The sequence below is a fragment of the Ictidomys tridecemlineatus genome, chromosome 5 (assembly GCF_052094955.1).
Source record: "Ictidomys tridecemlineatus isolate mIctTri1 chromosome 5, mIctTri1.hap1, whole genome shotgun sequence".
Classification (NCBI taxonomy): domain Eukaryota; kingdom Metazoa; phylum Chordata; class Mammalia; order Rodentia; family Sciuridae; genus Ictidomys; species Ictidomys tridecemlineatus.
Genome location: NC_135481.1, coordinates 56,949,965 through 56,975,946, shown reverse-complemented (window position 1 = coordinate 56,975,946; position 25,982 = coordinate 56,949,965). Strand labels below are relative to the sequence as shown.

Sequence of the window (25,982 nt, the reverse complement as noted above, 5' to 3'; positions counted from 1 at the left end):
GGTTGCACTGAGCCCTCACCCAGTTAGTACAGAGTCTGCAGCCTGACTTGAGAAAAGTGACAGCAGGATCCTTCAGACTTGAGCTCCCATCAGAATCACCTAGAGTCAGTTAAAATGGACTTGCTCTCCCCACTGCAGAGTTTCTGATTCAGTGGGCCTGCGGTGGAGGTCTGACAATCTGCATTTCTAACAAATTTCCAGGTGTGGACTAGACTATAAACAACCAAAAACAAAAAAAATGGCAGAGAGAGGAAGAATGGACTCTAAGTAAAGGCAGATAGAAGAAAGGATGACATTTTTTATTAGGGATGACATTATTTATTAGGACTGGACCAGGGGCTGGTTCTTGGGGAGGTTCTCCTCTTCCCTCTATGTTCCTCCACCTTGACCTTTGGCTGATGTAGAAGTTTTCCAGTAGCATTTAAGTTCTCTGCTGTGTTGAGGGCAGGTGCTCTGACCCATAGGTGAGATCATTTATGGATCTCCTGTAGAGAGACTATCACTTGCAGAGGAGCTGACACTTGGAAGTTCCCAGAGTTGGCTCCCCTCTTAACACTTCCCATCTCTTCTTCCCTGTTCAGATAACTGCTGGTCATATAGCTGTTTGCCTCCCTCCCATGGGGCTGGGGGTTCCTGTCCTAAAAAACTTGAGGATAAAGAGTCTTGGGAGGACAGTTGTAGAGATCTCACACAGGCCCAGAAAAGCCAAGGATGCTGACACCCAGGGAAAAAGTAAGGGAGTGGGCACATAACAATAGAATTGGGGTGGATTACAAACTGCACAGCTCACATTCATTGACTGAGCTCATCTTTCAAGGCCCTGGTTCTCCTGAATCATCAATGAACATGAACTTGTGCTCACAGTCATCGGGGATGAATGTGGGTCACTGAGATCTAAACTGGTATTTAAAAGCATCAGCATTGAGTTGAGCCAGACAGAGGAGAGGGGAAAGAGAAGGAAAAGAAATTAAGCTTATTCTCTGAACTGGAGGTGAAGACCCAGAAGCTGGTGTGAAAGAACCCACCTCTCGAAATTTATTCACTGTGTAATCAACTTCAGTTGGCTGTGAGAAAATTGAGACACAGATGCTGTGTCCAGTGGCCCAAAGCTGTTCCAGGGGCAGCAGCAACCTTGAGAGGAACCCAGAGTTGGGCAAGGAAAAGGCAAAAAGTGGGAATGTTCTACCTAAAACGGAGGCACCAGAATGCTCTGGATATCTGGAGCTATGGCCCTACTACCTTTCCCCAAGATTGTTCCAGCTCCCTAGTTACCCACTGGGGTACCCCCTTGACCTCAGAACAGATGGTCCTCATGCCCAAGCAGCCATCTGGCCACGGGACTCACTGCCAGCCTTGGGTGAAATTCCAAGACCCTACTGGCTCTGCAGGTTAAGAGACTGGCAATGTTATAAGGCAAACACAAGTCATGCCATCCAGCATGTAGAGATTTTTATCTAGTTTTATTGCTGCCAACTCCAGACTAGACAATCAGAAAATGTGCCTGATCACCTATATCAAAAGCATAAAAATATTTCCAAGAGACCCAAGGGCCTAAAGTCTTCCCATCTCTTTCCTTTTCCCTTTATCCCTGGGAGTGGGTAGAGAATCTGCATGGAGTCCCCTTTTCAGTCTCTTCCCACAAGGCCTGTACGTGGCTGATGGGGATTGCTCTGCCTGGGTGGGTGAGGCCTTGCACAGGCTTCCTAAAGCCACAAGGAAGACGGGGCTCTGACTCACCACCAGCTGCTTCCTGGAATTACAGTGCCAGGCTGGCCATGAACGGTATTTTTCCAAGGTGATCCAGAGCTATTACAACATTCCTGCTTTACCCCCATCAGGCATGACTGTAAATCAAACCAGAAAGTTAGCCAAACCGTGAATTCCTGAGCAGCCAAACACGAGATTCCAGATGAAGCATTTCCAACATGCCTCAATATCCGTCTTGGATCCTGGGATGCAGTGACATCCTTTGTATATCCTCAGCCTGACCCTTGCATCTGTCTGGAAGTCTCTAGAATCATGTGGAAGCTAATGTTGAGGCCCCAAGTCAGCCAGGAAGTGCAGGCTTGGGCAGATTGCCCTAACAGGATGGTCAGCTGAGGAAGCAGCAGAGCCTTGATCTTCTGTGACCCTGCATTTCACAAAGATGCTTTCTCTGATCCTACCCAGCTCTAAGGCTGACCTGAGACAGAAGGCTACCATGCCCCACATTGGTGTGTCTCAGCTTTTTTTCAGAAAGAAGGCAGCGGTTTGGAAGTGTGCCTGCTTGACCCTGGTATCTACTTCTTTCCTTGACATATAGGACACTCTGACTCTCTGCTACCTTTGAAGTGTAGTGGCTTTTATTCAGAGTGGAAATTCCAATGGGTGGCCTAGGTAGTGTGCAGAGGGGTGAGGAGAAATTCTGGATTTTTCATGTTTTTCTTCTGAGAGAAATTGTGTTGAGAATCCCCTGCAACCTACAAAAAAAAAAAAAAAAATCCTTGGTTCTACTTTCCTCATTTCTTCTTGGCAAATGGAAAGCGAATGAAGGTCAGGGTGACCGGTGAATAAAGCAGATGGAGCCAAGAAACAGGGTCCAGCTCTCAAAAGCAGTAACTGAACTCCCCTCTTGTCTAAAAGGAACTAGAAAATGACTTCTCTCTCACTCCTTCCATGACTGATGGCTTATGGCATCTTTAGATGGACAAATGCTAAGTTAAAGGAACTTACTTTTAAAACGAATTCCTCAGTGATGTTAATATACTGTGATTTGTACTGAGAGGAGTTTACAAGTTGTCTCTTTTTTTTAAATCCTCATCACAATCTTGACATAGGTATTATTATTAATAAAAATCTCAAATGTGGGATGTGGCTCAAGCAGTAGAGCGCTCGCCTGGCATGCGTGTGGCCCAGGTTTGATCCTTAGTACCACATACAAACAAAAAGATGTTATGTCCGCCGAAAACTAAAAAATAAATACTAAAATTCTCTCTCTGTCTCTCTCTAAAAAAAAAAATCTCAAATCTGAAATGCTCCCCCAAACATAACTGGTTGCCAATATGAGGCTATAGTAGAAAATTCCATATCTGACCTCATGTGACAGGTCACAGTCAAAATGAAGGCACATGAAAAATACTATGCAAAGGGGCTGAGGTTGTGGCTCAGTGGTAGAGCACTCGCCTTGCAAGTGAGAGACCCTGGGTTCAATCCTCAGCACCGCATAAAAATAAATAAACAAAATAAAGATATTGTGTCCATATATAACTAAAAATATTTTTTAAAATTACTATGCAAAATTACCTTCAGGCTAACATGTGTAAGATGGATACAAAACATAAATGAATTTCATGTTTAGACTTAGGTCTTATCCCCAAGATATATCATTATGTACATGCAAGTAATCCAAAATTGGAAAAAATCCCAAAATCCAGAACACTTCTTGTCCCAAGCATTTTGGATAAGGGAAACTCAATTTGTATTGCCCTGTAATAGATGAAAAGAGCAAGGATTGAGAGAGTTTAACAACTAACTAGTCCCTGGTGAATGAGTGATCCAGGGGTGTTCTCTTTTTCTGTCTCTGGAGGTTGTTATCTGCATTTGCACCAAGGAAAGGAGCTTAGTTCACTAAATGCATGGTGGACATTATCTCAGTTGACCCTCACACTCCCCTGTGATGTAGTTAATCATTTGATTTTTCATTATTATCACCATTTGACAAATAAGTTCCTTGATATTTTGATATCCACCTATTTCCTCTGCCAGTGGCAACAGCTGGTAGAGCAGAGCCAGACTGAATCTAGTTCTGCCTAGCTCCAAAGATTATAATTTCTTACTATTTCACTGTTCTCGGAGGTGTGCTGGTAAGCTTCCTAAAAGAACAAAACAATCACAATAATGAAAGTTCTGTTTTTTAGCACTTGTCCATTTCTGTAGTTTAAATATTTCCACCACAACCAATTTTTTAAAATATTTATTTATTTATTAGTTATTGGCGGACACAACATCTTTGTTTGTATGTGGTGCTGGAGGATCAAACCCAGGCCGCACGCATGCCAGGCGAGTGCGCTACCGCTTGAGCCACATCCCCAGCCCACACAACCAATTTTTAATCTACCATTGTGAGCTCATTGAATAATAAGTTGGGATAAGTGTGTACAATTGGTTCTCATGAGTCAGTATGAGCCAGTTACAGTGAACAACTAGATAATGGGGCAAGTGCTTATATCCAGCCTTTGACGTTAAATACCATGTTTCCCCACAACCCTCCGATAAATAGATCTTGCTCCTAATATATATTTCCCCAAACAGATCTTTTCACCAGAGTTCTGCATTGGTAGGAAGTGTGCTTAGCTCTTGTTCCTAGAAGGCAGAACCAGCATGATAAAGAACAAACTAATAGAGAAGAACTTCAGGGGTTTCCTAATGCCCACAGGATGATAATTCTATAAACAGAAATCCTGAAGGACTTTTATCATCCTGCATGATGGTGGGCCAAGAAAGCCTTTATTGTTTGATCTCTTTGCCTTCTGAGCTACTGTGTATTTTGTACACTTTTGCTGAGCCCACAGCAATGATGGGCCCAGATTCATCGTTATGTGGTAGAATGAAAGCAGCAGGGGTCTGGGCATGTGGCCAGTCGAAACATTAAGACATGCCAACTCCAGGCCTGCCCCTGTAGGCCAAGGGAAGCAGTGCAGTTGTGGTGTGCTTGCTAAGCCCATTCCAGATTGGCATGCTAGCTTCTCTCAGAGGAGGCCTCTTGTCCATCATTCCCACTCAGGGTTGTAGACCAAAAATGTCCAGTGATGGTAGACTGCTTTCTTCTGAAGATACCTTTTGCAAAAAGCTCATTTTTATGTGAAAACCAATTCTATAACCTCTGTTGCAGCTTGACAAGCCCAAGCCCAAGTTAACTCTGGGATCATATTATTACTAGATTAGTCCCTCTTCACAGGGTAGACATAGCAGTTAGCATGGACCAGTGTGTTAGTCAGTTTTCCGTTGCAGTGTCAAATGCCTGAGATAAACCTACTTTTAGGACAGAAAGGTTTGTTTTGACTCATGTTTCACAAAATAAGTCCATAGTCAATTGATCTGGTTGCTTCTTTGGGCCTGTGGCATCATAGTACATCATGGTGGGAACACATGGCAGAAGAAATTATTCACCTAATGAAAGCTGAGAAGCAAATGAGACAGGAAGGAACTGAGGGTCCATTATCCCCTTCAAAGACACAACCCCGCCCCCCTCATGCCTAACTTCCTTTCAGTAGGCTCCACCTCAGAAGGTTCCACCACTTCCCAATAGGGTCACATTGGGGACCAAGCCTTCAACACAAGGAGTTTTGAAGGACATTCAAGATCCAAAGTATGGCAACCAGGTTATGCTGCAGGGACAAACAATGGCACAGTCTCAGCAACATTCAGTGACCATAATACAAATGAAAACAATTATTTCTCACTTATTCAAAATGTCTGTCAAGTGTTAGCTGGGGGTTCAGGCTGTCAAAACCCAATCACCATATCTTATCATTGCCACTCAGTGGGGGGAAAAGCATCTCTTATCATCATCAGGACTGAAAAATTCCACCTTGTGCTATCATACATGGTTCTGCCCTTGATTTGTTGACCAGAGCTGGAAATGTTTGGAGACCAGTCTTAATGACCACCTTAAAGCTTTTCACAAACAGATGGTCCCGACTTAACAACCGTTCAACATACTATTTTTTTACTTTAAGATGGTAGGAAAGGAATACACAGTCAGTAGAAAATGCACTTGGAATTTTGATCTTCTTTCAGGCCTGCAGTGTGTGGTTCCATACTCTCATGTGATGCTGGCCAGTGGCAATGGGCCATAGCTCCCAGTCAGTCACACCACCATGAAGAGAAACAGCAGACACTCTACAGTGAACTGGGTCGTATGCCAGGATGTCAGGTGGCTTAGATGCATCAAATGCACTTTGGAATTATGATGCTTTCAAATTTAATGGGCTTGTCAGGGAGTAACCCACCCCAAGTTGAAGTGTGTCTGTCTTTGCAGGTGCTTATGATGTGGACCTGCTGTCTCCTGAGCGCACCACCAGTTAGAGACTCACTTGCCATGTTACACGGGCTTTATGCTCCCTCGTCAGTTCATTCTTTTCTGAACACCATCAAGCTTTGTAGCTCTCCACAGTGATGTCTAAAGTCAAATCCAGTTTTCCAGGCACAGTCTAACCAAGACCAAGTTAAGTGGGGCCCCTCATCTGAAGCACCAGACTTATAACTCTGGAGCCTAATATTGCATTTTTAATTTTTTTTTTTTTTTTGGTGACCACAGCATCCTGTTATATATTCATGAGACTCTAAGCTCTAGGATGGTGGGGACTATGGCTGTTTTCACACTCCATGATTTCCCCATCACTTGCAAATAGATCTAATAGGTGTTTGTTGGATGGATAATATATTCAGTGTGTTCTCTCTACCTCTGCCTAATTTTTTTTACTCATGCTGAGAAGACCTGTTGCCTTTATCTGGTCTTGATATAATTAACTTTTTCAGACCCCAAGAACAGCTTTGTGTTTATTTATTACCTTTTTTTTTTCTTTTTCCATCATAGAACATAACCTGAACCTGGGTCTAAAAAAGTTAATTTTATCAGGGCAAGATGGAGGCAACCGTCTGTATAAGGTTGCCTTTCCACAGAGTTAATTTGGGTTCCAAATGTGTAAATTATATGAACACAGGGCTTTGGGGTGTTTTTTTCATTCTAGTGTTTCCCACAACCAGAAGATGCCTGGAACATAGTGTGTGCTCAGTAAATATTAGCTTAATGAGTAAAGGAATCTTCTAACTCATTTGTGCAATTGAAAAACAAAAGTAGCATTTTGTTCCATTGTTTGATTTTTTTTTTCATTTAGTCTTAATGTGGAAGCTTTGAAAAGCAAGATTAAAGAAGATTTGAGATTTGTCTGCTAATCCAAGGGGAGCAGGAGTTATCCAGGGTTGCAGAACCTCCACTCTAGGCTGATATTAATCTATTAATTGCCACACTTTCATATCATTGTTTCTTGAATCCTGCTTGGTCACAAGTAAATGAGACCTCCTTATGCACATTGCTAAAGTTCAACTATGCAAAACCTATCACCTATTCTTGATCAATCAGTCTAGTAACCATCAAAGAAAGAATGAGGTTAGCTTTTCAAGACTTGTTCTTTACAAACCCCTCTACTCGTCAATATCACTTCCAGGGATTCTAAATTAGTGCTTAAATAACTCCATTCTACAATTTTGCCTGAATGATTTATATCATCTCTTTATCAATCTTGGGCCACTACTCATTTTATCAATGAGTATTGAACCCAGATCACCTGGAAGATCATTCTCTTTGAGAAAAAAAGAAAGAGCTAAGTTGATACCTGACTCCTCTTTTGTCCTTTAGTGTTCTATTATCAGTTGCTACAAGGAGGCTTATATTTCTTGTGATCTTCTTGTGTGAATCTTAACTTCAAAATTCCCTTTTTTTTTTCCATGTATGAATAGCATGAGACATAGGGAAGGCAACCAGGTGTGAGATACTGGTGAATATGTGACTATGGGGACCAGTGATGTGTGAGTCTATGGGGAACCTTGGGACTGAGAGAGCATGCAGAGGGTGTATTGGTGAGCTAGGATATGAAGGTAGTACAGAAAGGAATAGGGAGGAAATTCAAGTGACAGAAGTTTGGCATATGGTAGGAAAAGTGTGGGTTAGCATCTATCGATGGAGGCTGACTAGCCATGTCCCTCTGCTCACTTTTAGTCCACAGAGCACAAGGCTGGAAGAACTTGAGGTTATCCAGGTTATTTCTAGCACGGTCAGGTCAAATGACAACTATCCTTGTTTTCTAATTTGAAATGTCTCCAAAGAAGATTCCTGTCTCACCCTCTGCAACCCACTTGAATGTCTGACTATGCTTGGTGCCTACACAATCTTCACTTTGTCTAGCTTAAATTCTTCTAGCTGTGGTCCAAGCTCTTAAAAGAATGAACCCTCTGTGGAGTAAGAACTGCCTTGGTGGTATGAGAAAGTCAGCCCTTGGTGACCTGGAAGGGCTACTACAAGGGGACGGGAGTGCTGTGACTGCTTTCAGTAAGAGTACACAGGACTATGGGGGCTCTTGTTTTACTGGAAACTTCTTAACAGATAGCTTGATCTAGGATGGAATGATCCTTGGCTCTATGATTGACTTCCAACTCTTGGGCCTGCCAGGACTTGTTGAACACCCGGAGCCTGTGCCTTTGGTCTCTGCACTGGCTCACAGGTATGTTGAGTGCCTCTGGGTATCCAGTAGGTGTTGAGGCAGGGATTTGGTCCTTGTGCTAGTTGGTCAGAAGTGAATTAAATGCACCTTCATGTCAAATCCAGTAGAACAAGGGAATCCTGAAAGGATGGAGAGAAAAGGCATTTAAGGAAAGCATGGTATTTCTTAGCCTCTCTTTTTTAGGATGGGTAGTAGTTTCAACCTTTAGATGGATTCTGTATGCCATTCTGGTCAGGATGAGTTCAAAACATCTTAGGAGACGTTTTTACCAAGTCTCCTGCAGAAGCTGTGCAATTAATTAGAAAAATCAATTTCCTCCAAGCTGGTTTCAGCATCGGCATCTCCTGAGATGGACAGTGTGAGGAACAAGGGCATCCCCCCCCCCGGTCCATTTTCTGGTGGACATCACCAGTAACGTTTCCTTAGTCCTCTGTGGAGTAAATGATAGCAGCAATAGCTGACACTGCTTGAGCAAATGTCTACATCCTGGCCCTATAGTAAATACTTGACATAATATTGTCACAGCTTATCCCTGCAGGACTCAGACAAGGCAGGCAGCTACTAGTCTCACTTTCATTTCACAAATGAGTGCACTGACATTGGGGAAATGGCCCTTTTTCTCATGAACATACAGTAAGCTGGATTTAGCACAAAGGCCTGCACCTCGATCAGGCCAGTCTTCTTAACCTGGGGCTTGCTCTCCTAGGCCATTCTGAGCTGGAGCAAGAGCTGCCACAGGGCGATGTTTCAGTTGCAGAAATACCTGCGAAAAGTGGTTGCCATTCCTGGGCTCTGAAGGAGCCTATAAAATAAAGGTAAATAGAGATTTTATGTCATTTTGACAGTTAGAAAACAGATTGTATAACAGGTTTGACTCCGAAAACCAAATGGTGGAAGGCAAGAGTACAAAACCAGCTTGTTGCATTGGGGAATGAAGAGTGAGAAGTGGGGAGGAGGAGGGAGAGAACAACTGATGAGGGAGTGGAGGTGAGGCGGGAACAGGCTGAAGCCAAGGGTGGCACCCTTAGTTTTGGTTCCAATTCAACACAGGAAGAAAAAGAGACGACAAAGCCCTGTTTATAGCTTGCTCAGGCCCGCCCTGTCCAACCTGAAATTCAGTTCAGAGGAACATATGACCACAGGGCTCATTTCCACTGCAAATGTCTAAGGTCGGATCTGAGCCTTATCTTCAGATGACGTACAATGAGAAGTTACAGGACTCAGTGTGCCTCTGAGCCAGGGGCAATTTCAGTGGGTCTGTCTGGTTGGTTGGTTTGAGTCAACATGCCAGATAAAATAACCAGGATGACCAAGTCTGGGAATAAAGAAAAGAGAAAGCTGGATTTACGCGATGTTAGTCTGTGAAATGGTCAAGGCCAAGTCTGGCTGGAATATTTTCAAGGCATTGTGTATCCAATTAAGATCAATATATGACAAAGGGTGTGTTTTTATTTTCTTGTCTTTGCAAACCAAGTCACATTAGTTCCGAAGTAGCAGCACAGTTGCCAAGGTAGCTCTGAGCCTCGTGCCTTCTTCCCAATGCTGCACTGAGCCAGGGAGTGGGTGGCCAGGAATTACTGAAGCATGAAGAGGCCACTAGCAGGGGTGAGGAAAGGCTTGGAAACCCCACCAAGGCTCAGAGGTTACCTCAGGGGTCCAGATGGGGTATATGGGATCCAGTGTGACCCAGACCTTTTCCTCTTCCTCTGGGAGAGAGGTCGAAGTCCAAATTGCATTATCCTGGCTTGTGCCAGTTCTTGAAAAGGGTTGGCAGCACCCACTGGGTCCTTGATATGCAAAACATGCGAGTCACTGCTGATATGTGGGTCTACATAGAGGATGACTAACACTGTCCTGCCCGGCTGGCAGTTTATCTCAAGCTCCCTGTTCACCACAGATTACACCCTTTTAATAGCTCTCAAAACCCTACAAAGGTGGGAAACATAGAAATAGCTTTAATTGAAGAACCTCACTAATTTGGGCTAAAAGTAGGGACTTGGGAACTAAATTGCCTGGTCTCAATTCAGGACCTGTTGCTTTAGTTGTGTGACTTTGGACAAATTACTTAGTTTCCTTGTGTCTCAGTTTTCCTATCTATGCAATGAAGATGAGTGTACCCAACACATGGGCATAATATTGAAGTATTTAGAATAAGGCCTTACATCTAATAAACACAATAAGTGTTAGCTATAATTAATTGAGAACATCATTAGCAGTCAAAGGCTACTAGTTCAAAGAAAACGATTTGGAGTTCTCTTTTTCAACTCTTAAGACCACATGCCTGGGCTGGGAATGTGGCTCAGGCGGTAGCGCGCTCGTCTGGCATGCGTGTGGCCCGGGTTTGATCCTCAGCACCACATACCAACAAAGATATTGTGTCCGCAGAGAACTAAAAAATAAATATTAAAAATTCTCTCTCTCTCTCTCTCTCCTCTCTCACTCTCTCTTTAAAAAAAAAAAAAAAAAGACCACATGCCTAATTTAGCTAGTGTGAGAAAGTTTGGGAGAATGGGGAGAGATGGTATAGGGGTGAGGATTGGGTGGGGGATAGGAGGTTGATGATAAGGATGGAGGGTGTCTCAAGATTCCTTACCATTAGGCACGGTGGCTCATGCCTGTAATCCCAGCAGCTTGGGAGGCTGAGGCAGGAGGATCGTGAGTTCAAAATCAGCCTCAGCAATGGCACAGCACTACGCAACTCAGTGAGACCCTGTCTCTATATAAAATATAAATTAGGGCTGAGGATGTGGCTCAATGGTTGAGTGTCTTGAGTTCAATCCCTTATACTTCCCATCCCCCCCCCCCCCAGAAAAAGATTCCTTATCCAAGAGGCTATAGTCCTAAGGGAGTGAAGGGTCACAATGTGATCTCATCTTAGCCTCCTCACTGCCTGCTGAACTCAGGGCCTGGCAGTCCCAACAGACTCAGTACCTGCTGACCAAATGGCTTGCTGCCAGTTCATAGCAGGCTGCTCCAGGAAGTGTGGGCAGGGCATCTTGTGATCTCAAGGGAGAGCAAGGTTTAGGAAAACTGTAGGAAGCAGAACTCTACTCAGGAATTGGAGATATTTTGAGTTTTAGGTAAAAATTTTGTGCATCCTCTCTCCTTACATATAAAAAAGGGAAGAGAAAGAAGGACCAGAAACCCTATCATAGCAAAATCACTAGCTGTGGGCTAATCTGATGGGTCTGGAATGATCTCAAATGAATACACTTAACCCCAACTGGAGGACCTAGGAGGCAGGCTTGAGAACTGACTATGGTTACTCCTCAAAGAACATTTAGGGTCCTGTGCATGGCTATGAGAATGAATTTTGTAAGCAATAAAGGATGCATGCTTTATTTTCCATGGTTCTTCACCAGAGTGGAACAAACTTGACCAAGAAGCCAATCAATACGACAGAATAAAAGAAGACCTGGAGCTGCCAAGTAGCTATGAAGGCTGAATAAGCCCCAAAGTCAGAATGATCCCTTCCTTTCTCAGAGGCTTGTTGGATTAGAACTTGCAGATTTAGACTCTAGATCTGGATCCACACCTTACCAAGTCTGAGACCTATGGGAAGCAAAGTAACTCAACTTCTCTGTGCCTCCCTTTTTTCTCATGTGTAAGATGTACCGATGTACTGCAGTATTCAGATTATCAATAGTGGAAATGGTAGGAGAATGTGGAATTACAAGGGTCACAGCTCTGCCTAGGTTCACAGGTTGTCTCTAAACTGCTTAGTGCTAAATAAATCTACAGGGAGGCTTCTTGTTGCTATTCATTCAAAGTCAATTTTTGGAGGAGGAGGAGGAGGAGGAGGAGGGAGAGGGGAGGAGGAGGAGGAGGAGGGGGAGGAGAAGAAGAAGAACCATCAGTACTGGTCGGATATTTCTTAGCTGCTCCATAATTCCCCCATTCAGAAATCCCATCACTTATATCTGTGGAAAGAGGATGTGTAGGATATTTACCTAAAATGCATGTAGTTAGAGTGAAGTCATGTTCTGAAAACAGTATGGAGATTCCTCAGAAAACCTGGAATGGACCCACCACTTGATCCAGCTATCCCACTCCTTGGTTTATACCCAAATGCCGTAAAATCAGTATATTACAGTGATGCAGCCACATCAATGTTTATAGCAGCTCAATTCACAATAACTAAACTACAGAACTAAAACTAGGTGTCCTTCAGTAGATGAATGGATAAAGAAAACGCCACACACACACACACACACACACACACACACACACACACTCTGAAATGTTACTCAGCCTTGAAGAAGAATGAAATTATGGTATTTATCAGAAATGGGTGGAGCTGGATAATATCATGCTAAGTTAAAGAAGCCAATCCCAAAAAACCAAAGGCTGAATGTTTTCTCTGATGTTAATTCATATTAAGTGGGGAGGCTCTAGGGAAGAATAGAGTGGAGTGAAGGGAGAAAAGAGAGTATGGGGGTAGGAAGGATAGTAGAATGAATCAGATATAATTATCCTATGTACATATATGACTGCATGATCAGTGTGATTCTATATCATGTACAAAGAGAAGAATGAGAAATTATACTTCATTTATGTATGATGTGTCAAAGTGCATAAGTGCATTCTACTGTCATGTATAACTAATTAGAACAAATGAAACTATGTGAGAAGAGGTGATGTGTGTTCCTCTGAGGAGAGGTAGTTAAGCAGCAAGCACTTCCTCCATCTCTCTCTTCCCTTGCTCTGGTGATGTTGGGAGCTATGCTTGCCAGATGGCATGGTTAGAAGATGCAACAGGGCTGTTGAACTCTACATGGATGAGAAATAAACTTTATGACTAGCCACTGAGATTTCAAGGGTTAGCGTGTTGCAGCAATAAACAGCAGTCATTGCCCTGATTCAGAACAGAAGTAATAGTCAGTAAAGGACAGGCCACGTCCATTTCAGGGTCATACAGAAGAAGCATGAGTCAGCCTTTCTTCTCAGAAATTTGCCTTAAGCAAGAGTTCTATCCATTATGCTCAAAGTTTTAATTTTGATTGGAAATCTACTCTCTGAGTGGGGGCAAAACAAATCTTTTTTGACAAAAACAAATTTATTTTGCTACAAAATGCGTTTATTTCCAGACAGATAAAATTCTCCAACTGCATAAGTGGTTATACAATATAAGGCCCATCTTTGCTAGAGGCCCTGTTTACAAGATCCATTTCTGATTATCAAACTGTATGTCAAACAAACTTCTTTGTCTCTTAAAACATAATTAAATAAACTGCTAATGCATAAGCCATACATCTGGTCACTGAAGTGACTGGCGTGCAATTCTTCACTGTTGAGTCCGGAGTGATATTGGCGTGATCAGGTTCCACAGGTCAGCAGGCAGCAGGCATCTGAGGTTGGCCTGCTGACCCTGCTGTTGGGGCAGGGACCCTTCTTTGAAGAAGAGGGCCATGTGCAGACAAAAAAGTGTGACATATGTACTGTGGAGAGGCATTTCACAGAATGCAATCACCATTCAGGTAAATTAGTGGAACCCAGAGTGAATGGAAGCTTCACGAAGGCAAATCTACTGCTTACGCTACTGTGGATCATGGCACCTTTTCACTGGACACTCAATAAATATCTAATAAATGAAAGTAAGGGTAAGAGAATACGCTGTGGCAGTTGTCTTGGGGCCCAACATTGGGCTTTTCATTGGGAGTTTCACGGATACCCATTTTCTTTATTTTTCCTCAGAGTGAATTGTTCTGTTTGGAAAGCTGCTCATTTCCTTAAAAAGACCTTTCGCTCCTTCACTAGCATTAGAGTCTTCCTGCAGACTGCAATCTTAGGGGCTGGGCAGCTTAAAGAAGAGCACAGAGTGGTCCACAGAAAGTCTCCATTTGTCTTTTGAAGTAAAAAGCCTCTTTGGCTCAGAATTTCTAGGACCTAGTTTATTTCTTCATTACTTCTCACCTTTTGGGTCATGTTAACATCCCAAGCCTCAAACAGCTTCGGAAACTCACCGGCCGAGTGGAACAATCTCATCATAAAAATCTCATTTCGGTATCAACTACCTCCAGAACCACAGTTCCCTCGGGACTTGAGATAGTTGCTCTGTTGAAGTTCTGTCCTTCACAGAGTTGTGAACATTCGCTTCTTGAAGGTAAGCTTGGTGTTCTAAGGCGGATGCTGGGGAGTCCCCACAAAGGATATTCCTGGAAAAGTGTCTGTTCCCTTTTGATTCTCACACCATCTCTCTTTCCCTCCCCATTGGGCTAAGGTTGCAATTCTGGAGACACATAGGAAAAGTTTCTAAACTCATCCTGATTAATCATAGGCAGGTGTCCCTCATCAATGGGAGTTAAAATTGGCTCTTCTTTTATGAAGTCAGGGTCAAAATTACTGACATCCTCTCGGGATTTCTGTCAAAAAAGGAAACAAGGGTCAGATTTTATGCACTTGAGGCTTGCTCATCTTGCATGGGACTCAGTCCATTCGAGCAAGTTTGGAGAATTGCTCTGCAGCTTGTTCAGGAGCATTATTTACAGTTATGATCATTATGATTAAACAGTGCTTTATAGCAATTCCACTGCATTGTGTATTATTATGGCATTTGGTAACTACCAATTCACTAATCCCATGAAAATCTTGCTGAGCAGGCCAGCCTTCTACTGGGAGGCTGAGGAATTAATTTGATCACCCAAACCAGCTGGCTCACTCACCCTTTATTCTCCATTTCATCAAGGTGCTAATTCTCAGCAGGCCTCACTGAGGGGCACAGGGGCTCAAATTTGTCAATAGGGGTTGGGTAAGGTCACACTGGTTTGTACACAGTTCTACACACTTGAAGAGTGTTCTTGAAAGACTTCTTGGAAATGTTAGGCTTAGGAGAAAACTGCCTGTGATTTTACTCACCAGTCAGATGCATTATACCCTGCTGGGCTGGCTGTGCAGTCAGGACTACAGGTGCCAGCCTCTGACAGCAAAGCTTCCCCTAATCTCAGAGGAGCTGGCAGGGGGATGCCCACTAAAGGACATGGCTTTATTTCCAGCTGCTTGGTGTCCAAAGCCTAGCATATGAAGCTTACTTTTTGTTTGGAAAAGTTGTGTATTTTACATTTGAATAAAGTAGTGCTGAAAAGACCCTTTCCACCAGCATTAGATGTCTCACTTCTCATACCTGATTTCAATGATGCTTCTCTCTCTGCCTTGGGATCGCTCCTCCTCCCTGTAACTCTTGATCTTATTGCTTGCTGAGTTCCTCAGCCTTCCCACTGTGGATCTCAGACAATGAGCTGGACCAGTCTCAGGAGTGTTACACACTCAGTGGAGAGCTTGGAGAGTTGCCCCTGGTGTTCTCAGTATCTCACCAGTCAAAGGGGCTTGGCCAGTTCTGGCCTAAGCTTTGCATCACAGGGTCTAATACAGACCCAGGCTCTCCATGTCAACGAGTCAGTTTCAGTGAAAGGAGGTTTCACATTTACTGTACTTTTGGGGGGGTTGGGGGAAGGTACCGATGTGTTCTAAGACACACGAGGGAATTGGCTAGGAACAATGACTTATCAATTAACCAAACTCTTTTGGGGGAACCTAGAACATTTCAGGCATCTTAGACTCTAGGAGATTTTAATTTAGGTTAAGGAAAATAGAGGCAGGGCAAGCAAGGGGTGAGAACTTTGTAATAAGGAACCTGGGCACATGGAGAGACATTGTCTCAGGAGCAAGCTCAGCTTCCCCTGGGTGAAGCTGTCCTGTAAAGTGTCAAGTGACTTTCAGTCTGTCATTCCACAGGGGGTAGCTGGCTTCCCAGTGGACTCTGATCATCTGAAGAAAGAGGAAAGTCGACTATAATGGTCTTGATACTTACGATTCTGGGTCGGAAGGGTGGTTCCAGTTGGCGATGGTTCAGTTGGGCCCAGTCAATTTCCTTAAAGAAAGGATGTCTCAAGATAGCATGCTCTCCTCCCTGAGTCAGGCTGCCCAAGCGCATGGTGGGGTTCTTGGTCATGAACTGAGAGAGAGAAAGAGAGAGTCAGTCATTCCTTCATGTACAATAGCTATGTCACAAGACAGCAGGCATCAGTCCTGGCACACGAGCCCATGGGAGGCTTTCCAGCTCATCTTGCTTGGTGAGCTGGATTTTCCATCACGGGTGGCACGGCCAGTATGAATCATGCCTTAAAGGCATGATTGCCTGTGTGGATTTATGCCTTTCCCCACTTCCATTTCAGACATGGCCACTAACGAAGGCTGAAGGGGCCAGTTTTCTTTTCTGTAAACACCAAGTATTTTTCTTTCCTCTTTAAAGAAAAGAAGCTCTTTGTGAAATCATGTGCCTTTCTCCAAAATTGCAGTTGTGGACAGACAGCAAGCATCTTATGAATGGGGCTACTTTTAGGAACAGCTGTGCCATTTTTCAGGGAGACCTGCTCAGCTGGCCAGGATTCTCCACTCTCAGAGAGAAGAGTGAGAGTCATTATCTCGGAACATCTGTATGAAGCAGCAGCGAGGGTGAAAAACTTAAAAAGTTCTGTATCAAGGAAAAACAAAGTTGGCTACTTTTCTTGATGTGGCAAAGATACCCTAGTTCTAGATGAATTTTTTTTCTTAATATGTCCCCTCTTCCATATTAAATGGGTTTAATGAATGAGAATTTGTTACTGCATAGACTAAAAAACTAAAATAAACGATGTCAAACATTCAAGCAATGTTTGCATATAAGTCGTCTCCCCCATGTTTTAATCAATGGGGAAAGTTCCTTGGTGCGCAGCTCTCATCAAGATATCTAGGCTAACTGTGTTTTTGCAAAATGCCCTTGATGTTTTGATTACTTTCTGACAAGGACCCATATAGGACGATAATTTTTTCATGGGCAGATTATGGTTTTCAATTTTAAAGACATTAAAACTAATTCAATTTCCAATTAAAAAAAAACTACCTTAGATAAAAAGTTTTGTCTTTATTAATCAAATTATCTTAAACAGACTTATGACAACTTACGGCAGCCCTGCAGCACCCCTTTCCAAATTTGAATTGTGAACACAAAAGTAATGCCATGTTTGTAGAAACTGCTCTGGAGTTGAATTTACAGAGTAAATAAAAAGAAAATCTTGTTGATGGTGCAGGCACACAAAAGTAGGATTTGGAGGTGGCTACCCCTGCCATGCAGGTGTCCAAACTGAAGAGCCTCCAGCGCCAGTTCAAATGAAAATGACATTGAGGAAGGAGGCTCTGCAGCACTTCCTAACCAGTCTGACGGAATATACTTTTTAAAATGCTTAAAAAAAAAGCATTGAAAGGGAATTAATTTTAAAAAAGGAGGACACTGATAGGGCTTAGTAGCTTCTTCTCTCTCTAAGTGAGAAAGAATTAAAGGGCTGAGTGGCTACTGGTTTGGAGGTGGGACCCAAAACTAAATACGCATTCAAAGCTGAACAGGTCCAACCAGAGAAATTTCCACTCCAGGCATTAGAGTGGTTAACATGGACTCATGGACTCAGGAAGTAAGTGTCTTATAAATTACCCCATTCTGTAAGAACTGGTACTGCTTGGGATCTCTCTAGATAAACTTTCTTCTCCAAGAAGGAAGGGGAAATGCTTGCAAGAATGAAATGAGCAGATTCTCTCCTTGGGAAAATCAGTGGGATATAATCCCTGATGGACAAGCACTTGCTAGTCTATGAACTGATTGACAAATAACAATGCTTTAAAAATTAATTAATTTTTTAAAAAAGCAAAATCTCAGGAGACAAGGACAACAGAACCCACCCAGATGGCTTGTGGGAAATTCCCAGGCCTGCCAATGATGTGAGCAGAGGATATCGTGTGAATACGTGGGTACAACTTGTTCTTCTGGGCAAGTGGAACAGTGCAGGCCACTATATGCCAGGGGGGCAGAGGTCCTGGTGGCTGGGAGACTTTGCCCATTCTTCCCTGGCCCTGGCACCAAATCAAAGCTTCCTTAGGGCACTGTGGAAAAGGCATTGCCTGAGAACAAGCAGACCAAGTCCCAGCAGTTCCTCCTCTGAAAACCACATATCTGGAAATCTGGAATAACCCTTTCACAAGCTTGATATTTGCTCTTGGGATACTTTTTAAAAAAATATTATTTACCTGTTAGATTTTTTTTTTCTAGTTGTAGATGGACAAAATACCTTATTTATTTATTTATTTATTTATTTATTTTTATGTGGTGCTGAGGATCAAACCCAGTGCTTCATACATGCCAGGTAAGCACTCTACCACTGAGCTATAACCCCAGCCCTCTCTTGGGATTCTTATAAATCCTTTTGAATAACCAAGCAGTTTTGTTTTGATTTTAATACACTGGCTTAAGCCCTTTAGATATGGCCCTCCTCCTCTTTAAATAACACACACAAACACATACACTCTCATTCTATTTACGAAGGTTTGCAGGGGGTCTGCTGAATGCACGTATGCTGGTCTTGGAGGGGGTGTGGAGATGCCAAAGACAGTGTCTCTCCATTAAGGAGCAAATCAAAAGAAGGGGAAGAGGCAAATGATCCTTCTAATACACAGCTGGATGAAACAAAAAGAGACTTTAGACTTGCTAGATCTAGAGCTGGTCTAGGCAGACAGCACTGGGCTGATGGTGAGAAGGCAAGTGACAATAGCAGGGCAAAGGTGGCGTTTGACTGGAGATGAAGAGGATGAATAGAATCAGTTGTAGGCACGAAGGAAGACCACAGTCACGCCTGAGCATGCAGCCAGCACACGTGCACAAATGCAGAACATCTGCTGTATGAGCAGAAGGGCAGGGAGTCATACGGCTGGCACCGAGGGATTGCTGAGGAACTGCAGCCGGTCAGATCCATCAAAAGTTTACAGAGAGGTGAGTGACAAGAGCTGTCCTGTGATTTAGGAGATGACTATGCATGGAGAGGTAAGGATTGGTGGCTAAGTGAATAGTCATGAGGCTAACACAGGCTAGGGGACATAGAAGTCCAGAAACTCTGAGAGCTTCTAATTAATGGGAAGGGAAAGTTGGGAGCAAGTCCTCGAAGGCTTGTGGAAAAAGGAGCACAGTCCACCAACTGCATGGGGCTGGGGTGAAAAGTAGAGTCCAAGATCACAGAGTCCTCCCTGGCTATTTGATTGAGTGACAAGCAGGGAACAAGAGAGAAACAGCAGGTTATTATTGTGCAGTATTAGTATTAAAGGCAGTTTCAGCAGTCACAGTGTTTTTTTATCAGGGGAACAAAGACAAAAATAACTCGCCCTTCGGGAGATTGTGAAAAGTTGTCAGGATCAAAATGGAGTTACCTGTGTCAAAACTCTAACAATACAAACTAAATAAACTTGGGAGACTATGTCACAAAAGACTCTGACAAAAGACTCAGTATCCTTGCACAAAGGCCACTACAGTCTAACAGACAAAATGCTTCTGCAAGGACATCTACCCCTAAAACTGCCTGTTCAACTCTAGACAGATGCCAACCTTGTTATTATCCCTGGTATCCAAGGATTACTGTTTCAAGTTAATTTATGTAATCCTCTTCTGGCCTGTAAAAACTTCCCTTGCCCCAACCTCCTTGAATAACCTCATAGTTTACTATGGCCGGTGCAATGTCAATTCTCAAGTAGGCTTATTAATCTTTGGCGATTCTTTCTCTGTTTGTTACTGGAGTTGACAAGATCTTACAGTCTTGCCAAATCTGGGAGGCTGATGAGCTCAGCTTTGCATTTGAGGCAGGCAGGCCCCACATGGAGATGCCTGTCCATGTAAATCTGGGGAGCAGGCCAGGGATCTACCTCTCAGAGACATTGACATTTGGGGAAGGTCGGGAGAGCCGAAGCTGGGAGAGCAGGCTAGACTGTGCGTGTGGAGAGTGAGAGAGAGAATGAACATGAATGGAAGATAAGTTCTAGCCCTCAGACACATTTATTTAGTCCACATAGTGTCTTTTAAAATAATTTTATAATTACTCATCCAACATTTAAAACTGGGAAATGTCACATCACATGAAAGTCAGGTTGTCCAAATTCTCTTGGAAAACGGGATACCCTGGGCCTGAGACTCCTTCACAGAAGGAGTTGAGCAGTGCCTGCCTCTTCTGGTGGGGTATAAGGTCCCTCGTTGGACACTCGTCACTCCACTCCCTAATACCAAACCTGGCTGACATCACTCGCTGACTTTCATGGCTTCTGGCCCCTACCCAGAGAGAGAAGAAAACCAGCTGGAGTAGAGCTGGAGGAGCTCAGGGGGGAAGACAAAGAGGACCCATTCCAAGGATGAGGAGGGGATGGGAGTGCTAAAGGAATAGTCATTTTGGGAGGAGAGACTTATATCCCCTCAATGACTACACCTCTCCAAAGAAGCAGAGACAGGGAGTTAAGGAAACATGCCACACCCGTTGCAGGCCTGAAATTGGTCCTGTAACACACTGGTGAGGGGGTGCAGAGTAGAAGGCTTAAAGGCCTTGTGGTCCTAGGCCCAGCACGGGATTCTCCCAAACACCCAGCTCCCGCTGCTGTGAATGGTGACAGCATAATGCTTTTACAGAGAAGTGGCTCTGTTTGCTTATGTCCCTAATGGAACGCAACTGCCAAAAAAGTTAACAGCAACGGTGTTTAGAGCCATCACTTTGGTCCTCATTGAAGGGTCACACTTAAAACTTGCCTCACCTCAACTGACCTTCTGCCTGACTGTGGTCCAAATGAGAAAGTCAGCCAAAAAGGAAAATAATGTGACTTCGTGGAAGATTCTGAACACATTTACCAAAGGAAGTAGAACATTCACTGGGGCCAACAAAAGCACTTTATAAGCTGCAGAGTGTGAGTGAGGGCCCAGGGGCAGAAAGTCTGATTCCACCCGAAATGCAGGCCTCACCCTGGAGAGCAGGAGACAGGGTCAAGGACTCCCCGAGTTACTTTGTATTCTCCTTCCTTCTGCGGCCCTCCTGGAAGTGGAACTGAACTCGAGGGTACAGAAGGACTCAGAGGCACACCTGGCCCTGAGAATGAGAAGCCAGCTCCACAATTCTTCCCACGTTGTGGAGGAGGTATGACTTCTGGGCAGAGCAATCAGCCCTGCTCCCTCCTGAGGCAGCTCTCAAGAGAAATGCATGCAATGATGTTTGTAGATGTTTGTTTAAGAATGTCCTGGGAAAACTGCAAATCGGGAAAAGAAACATAAAGGATATGGGATACAGAGAACACAGAGGGTAACCAGTCAGGTTCCACTATCCGTGTTTGGGTACCAGTTCCAGCTCTAAGGAGCTGTGTGGTCTTGGAAAAATTTCTTAACTGTTCTAGGCTTTAGATTCCTCATAGATCTTTCCTGTACCTAATAGGTTACAATGAGAAAATCATTGTAAAGTGCCTCACACAAAGAAAGCCCTCAAGAAATGACAGTATTAGTAGTATCTTTCAGAACCAATTATAGGTCCATTTTATTGTACCTCTAGTAGAGAAGAGACTGAAATCTGAGGCCATCCTTAACCCTGGGACTCATCTGGTCCTCCCTCTCACTTTACTTTGCAGCCAGGAGAGAGAGAACAAGATCTGTTTCTGCTCTCATAGTCCCAGGGCCCAACCGTGGGATGGTAAGAATAGTCTTTGGAAAACAATGTTCTGACAGCAGATCTTTTCTAAGGCAATCTTAAAACAAGAAGACAAATGACACTCGGGTTTGAATGTGCATTTGTATCTGCATTAACAGCAGCAGGGAAATACCAATGCAGGCAGAGGGGAGCAACGGAGCCACTTGTCAAGTTTCTGTCAGGTACAGGACTGATCATGTCTTGTGGGGCTTTGCTATACCTGAGAAGGCTTTGGTTTTGAGTTGTCAAAAGTTCCAGATGACAGAATTTAAACTAACCCTGTGTAATTGTAATTCTTGAAATAACAGGATCCAAATATACTTTGAAACTCCTTAAAATGTAAGCCATGGCTAACATATTTTTTTTTCTTCTTTCAAACTCTGTGTGAATCCATCAGAAGAGGGTTAGTTATATAGAGAAATTAGTCTAATAACATTTTCCTCCAGGAACCAGAGAACCCTGCATTTTCTACCTAATGGCTGGGATATGGCTGATGGGTAAACAAAACGACCTTCTTCTTTCATTCAATTTCAGAACTTCAACAAAAGGCAGACAAAGTCAGTCGCTGATGCTGCCAAGCCAGAAGGGAAGGAAACGAAGCCACAGGACATTCCCGTCAATATTCCAGGGAGACAGTCCTAAAGGGGAAGAAGGCTTTTTATGGTTCTAAAGAGTCCTGGGGAGGGAGGCAAAGAAAGTGCACAGGACACAAAACAGAGTATGGTTCGACTGCCAAGATGGCCAACCTCACCATGGGCACCCAGCCTGAAGGCCACCCAGGGCTAACAAATGCCAGCCCCAACGTGTGTGTGTATGGCAGGCATCTGTCTGTCTTGTACAACTGCCACAGGTAGAGTCTGACCCACTTGCGAAGCTCAGTCACCAACCTTGTTCTTTCATTTCCCTTCATACTGGCTAAGGTGGGGAGGCACAGACCTGGTAACCTGTGCCAGCGGCACCCTCCAGCTCAGAGCAGCGATGACACAGGGAGAGGGCTGGGCATGTGGCTTGGCAGGTGAGGCAGCATGGGAAGGGAGGGGGAGTAGAGCCTTGACCTCCACAGAAAGAAGAGACAGACATGTACCTGAGTGAGGCTGACCACAGTCCACTGGAGTGGGATGGGCAGGAGAGGGAGGACATGCAATGGATTTCCTAAGTAGCTCTGGGAAAGCTAAGTGCAATCTTCCCAAGTCCAGGTTCTGAAACAGAACGGTGCTGCTGTGGCGCACAGGACGTGCCAGGAGGGAGAAGAGCTGCTCCAGTGTGCTCAGAACAGATCTGGATGGAATTCATAGCACACTGCACGGCTACAGCAATGGACGACCCTGCCAGGGGTCTAGACTGGTTTGGGAAGGGGCAGCTGCACGACTGAGGAAGGTGGAGAAAAGATGAGAGCAGTTTTTGTAAATGTTACACCTTAATAGGTGGGAGCCAAATACCCTTGTATTGCACCTGGTATTAGTTTAGGTGTTTCAAATTTATTCTATATAACCCTTAGGGAAACTATGATTGTTAATCCCATTTTACAGATTAGGAAACTGTGAATAGACCCATTCACAACCTGCCCAGGCCACATGGTTTGGGAGGGGTAGAGCAGGAATTGGAGTCCAGGTCTGCCTGATACTAGAAGCCTTTGCTCTCTGCCAGTATGTCCCAACTCTTCCTGAGGTGACCAATCTTATCATTTAGATTCTGACCTTAAAGAGCAGAGAAAGAGACTTAGGTTGAGAGGAATCCTGGCAGTCACTGAGGATGCACAGCACTTGGTGGGGTTCCTTAGCTAGCACTTCCTGGGGAACCAGTCTCCTGGCCCATGTGACATTCTTTCCCCCTTGATTCTGGACTGCATAAGAGACCAAATGGGCATTAAAAGAAGGAGGAGAAAAATAATAGTCTCGGGGAGAACCTGAGGAATCTTTCAGTCTGACCACTTGACTTCAACACTCAGGGTCTCTCTGTTGCAGAAGAAAGGGCACTGTTAATATTTCCAAGTGCCTGAAGAGCTGTTGGCCAGAAAAGGGACTGGGAGCTTTATATCAGAGACGTAAGTTCAGGGCATAGAAGTTAAAGGAGGCATATGTAAGTATGCCACAAAGAAAATAAAAACAAGTTTTAAAAAACACTCAAGACCATTAAGTGATGCAAAGAGCTTTGCTAGGAGGAATGTGACTTTTATTGGAAATATTTACAGGAGAACCTGACTGGCCCTCAGGTGTCAGGTAGGTGTCTTGATGGTCTATGCCAATATCAAGATTCTAGGATCTTATCCTGTTTCCTCAGTCTGCATCTGTCCTTCATGAAAACTCTGGGAGAAAAGAGCTGACATTTTGAGATGACTGTACCTCCTTGAGCCACAGATGCCTTATGTTCTTTGGGTGTGAAGTAGATTTTTTCTTTATAAAAAAATAAAATAAAACTTGTTCAAGTGGCTCTCCCTAAGCTTATTAATGAAGCAGTGGGTGCATGAACGTGTGGATGTCAAAAGCCTTAATCGGCAGGTAAAAATTGACCTAATATTCTGAGAAGTATCACCAGAGACACTATATAGTGTGCTTTATCTCCTCCTGATAAACCCCAGTATAATGAGTGCCCTGTCTTCTTCCTGTTCCCGTAAGGCGGCAGGAACAGTGCTAAATTCACAGTGGATTGCTGGCTGTCTTTTCCATCCTGACTATGACTGAACCCAGCAGCCTTTTCATCCACACATCCCTAATCCCCTTTCAGTGCTGCCAACTCTTTCCTGTGTTTTGTAAACATTACTACTTTCACTCAAGTCATGTGACAGTGTTGGTTAAAAACAGGCCAAGGTCAGCGGCTAGTCTCAGAGATGGAAGCCCAAGGTCACGCCTTTGTGCTAGTGCCATTGCCTTTGTGAGCTAATGCAGTCTTCTTCCTGGGGAACCAGTCTCAATCAACTCTGACTGATGGAGCTGGTTCCATTGCTCCCCAATTACTTAAAAGTGTTGAAGGCTGCTGCTACCCCCAGTGCTCAAGCCATACCCTCGGCATCTGTCTAGGTCGCATCCTCCCAATGTTGTATTGGGAAGAAGTGAGTGCTAGAGAAGGCTTCTCCAGAGACTCATTCCATAGTGTCCTTCATGAGGCCCAGGCCAAAGCCTTCCTTTACTCTGGATGTACATCATCTCTGGTGTCCCAACAAACCTAATCATCAACTGCTAAGTATCATAGATTTGTGCTGCAGTCTGGCTGGGCACAATTCAGGAGCCACTTGTCAAAAGAAACGAACTTTATTTTTAGAACCACACACGCCAAACCATGCAGCTCTTCAGGAAAACCTTCAGAGCCCAACTGCCACCACCGGCTTCCCACAAGCCTCTCAACCTCCCCCACTCCTCCTGCTCTTGAGGCCGATTTGCTGGGTCGCATGGGCGGAGCCCAAAAGAGTCCCCCAATGAGCAGCTCCGTGGTCTGAAAGGGCGGGGAAATAACCCAATGAGCATCACCGCAGAGGAGCCAATCAGTTGGCAGCTAAAAGTTTGCTGGGGCCGATGTGAGCCAATCACCAGCTGGCAGCTGGAAGTTTGCTAGGGCCCCTTGGCTGTGGCTCTCAACAGATTTGGTTTGTTGGCAAGGAAAGTAGAAAAAAAAAAAGTGTGTTAGCTCTCAAGAGTTTTTCTAATCTAAAGCAAACAAGCTCTTCAGATCCACCTGACATGGCTTAGCAAATCTCCACATAGAAAAATTTCCACACTCATTTCAGAAAGCCTTTAACATTTTTATCTTCCTAGTTGGGATGGAGATAAAAGAGGCACATGGTGGGAGTACTCTATTAAAAAAAGAAATCTATTACATTGCCGCTTACAAATAAAACATTAGGACCACCATTCTCAGGAAGCACAATCTAATGAGGGGGGAAAGTTGATAGCAGTAACTTTAATCAGAAAAAAAAACCCACCATATATGAAGGCTCTAGAACTATCAGTGCTTTTCTGTTATTTGCCAACACTAGCCTTGATCTGAGAGTCAATGGTCCACTTCTAGAAGGTTTTAACCCCAACAGGACCTTCAGTATGAGGGGGAACAGCTCCATTCCCCTGGGGAAGCGCTGGAAGGCAACATCTTAATCACCCCTCTTATGACAGGGTCTTTGGTTAATTCTTTTGGATTTTCCCCATATCAGTATTTGAAATACCAGCTTCTTTAATGATCTGGAATTGGACCCTCTGCATTACTCTGGTCCTAATTATTCTCTCTCCTT

General features: G+C 43.9%; 1 protein-coding gene, 2 long non-coding RNA genes and 1 other non-coding gene across 4 annotated transcripts in view; 2 read left to right on the top strand and 2 right to left on the bottom strand.

The window, feature by feature from the left end:
- Positions 1-281: 281 nt before the first annotated feature.
- Positions 282-2,214, bottom strand: LOC144377543 (uncharacterized). The gene is made up of 2 exons (XR_013438534.1): positions 1,026-2,214; positions 282-485 (listed from the first exon to the last, which is right to left on the bottom strand). It is a non-coding gene; the product is annotated as an uncharacterized LOC144377543 (long non-coding RNA).
- Positions 2,215-3,131: 917 nt separating this feature from the next.
- Positions 3,132-3,204, top strand: Trnaa-ugc (transfer RNA alanine (anticodon UGC)). Its single transcript has one exon. It is a non-coding gene; the product is annotated as a tRNA-Ala (tRNA).
- An 11,055-nt stretch (positions 3,205-14,259) lies between these two features.
- Prkch (protein kinase C eta) overlaps positions 14,260-25,982 on the bottom strand; it is a 212,184-nt gene continuing 200,461 nt past the window's right edge. The window contains exons 13-14 of the mRNA XM_005322773.5: positions 16,069-16,212; positions 14,260-14,623 (exon numbers count right to left, since the gene is read on the bottom strand). Of these exons, the coding sequence (XP_005322830.1) occupies positions 14,477-14,623; positions 16,069-16,212 (291 nt within the window). The 3' untranslated portion in view covers positions 14,260-14,476. The remainder of the gene's footprint in view (positions 14,624-16,068; positions 16,213-25,982) is intronic.
- Positions 18,654-24,193, top strand: LOC144377806 (uncharacterized). The gene is made up of 2 exons (XR_013438974.1): positions 18,654-19,053; positions 22,298-24,193. It is a non-coding gene; the product is annotated as an uncharacterized LOC144377806 (long non-coding RNA).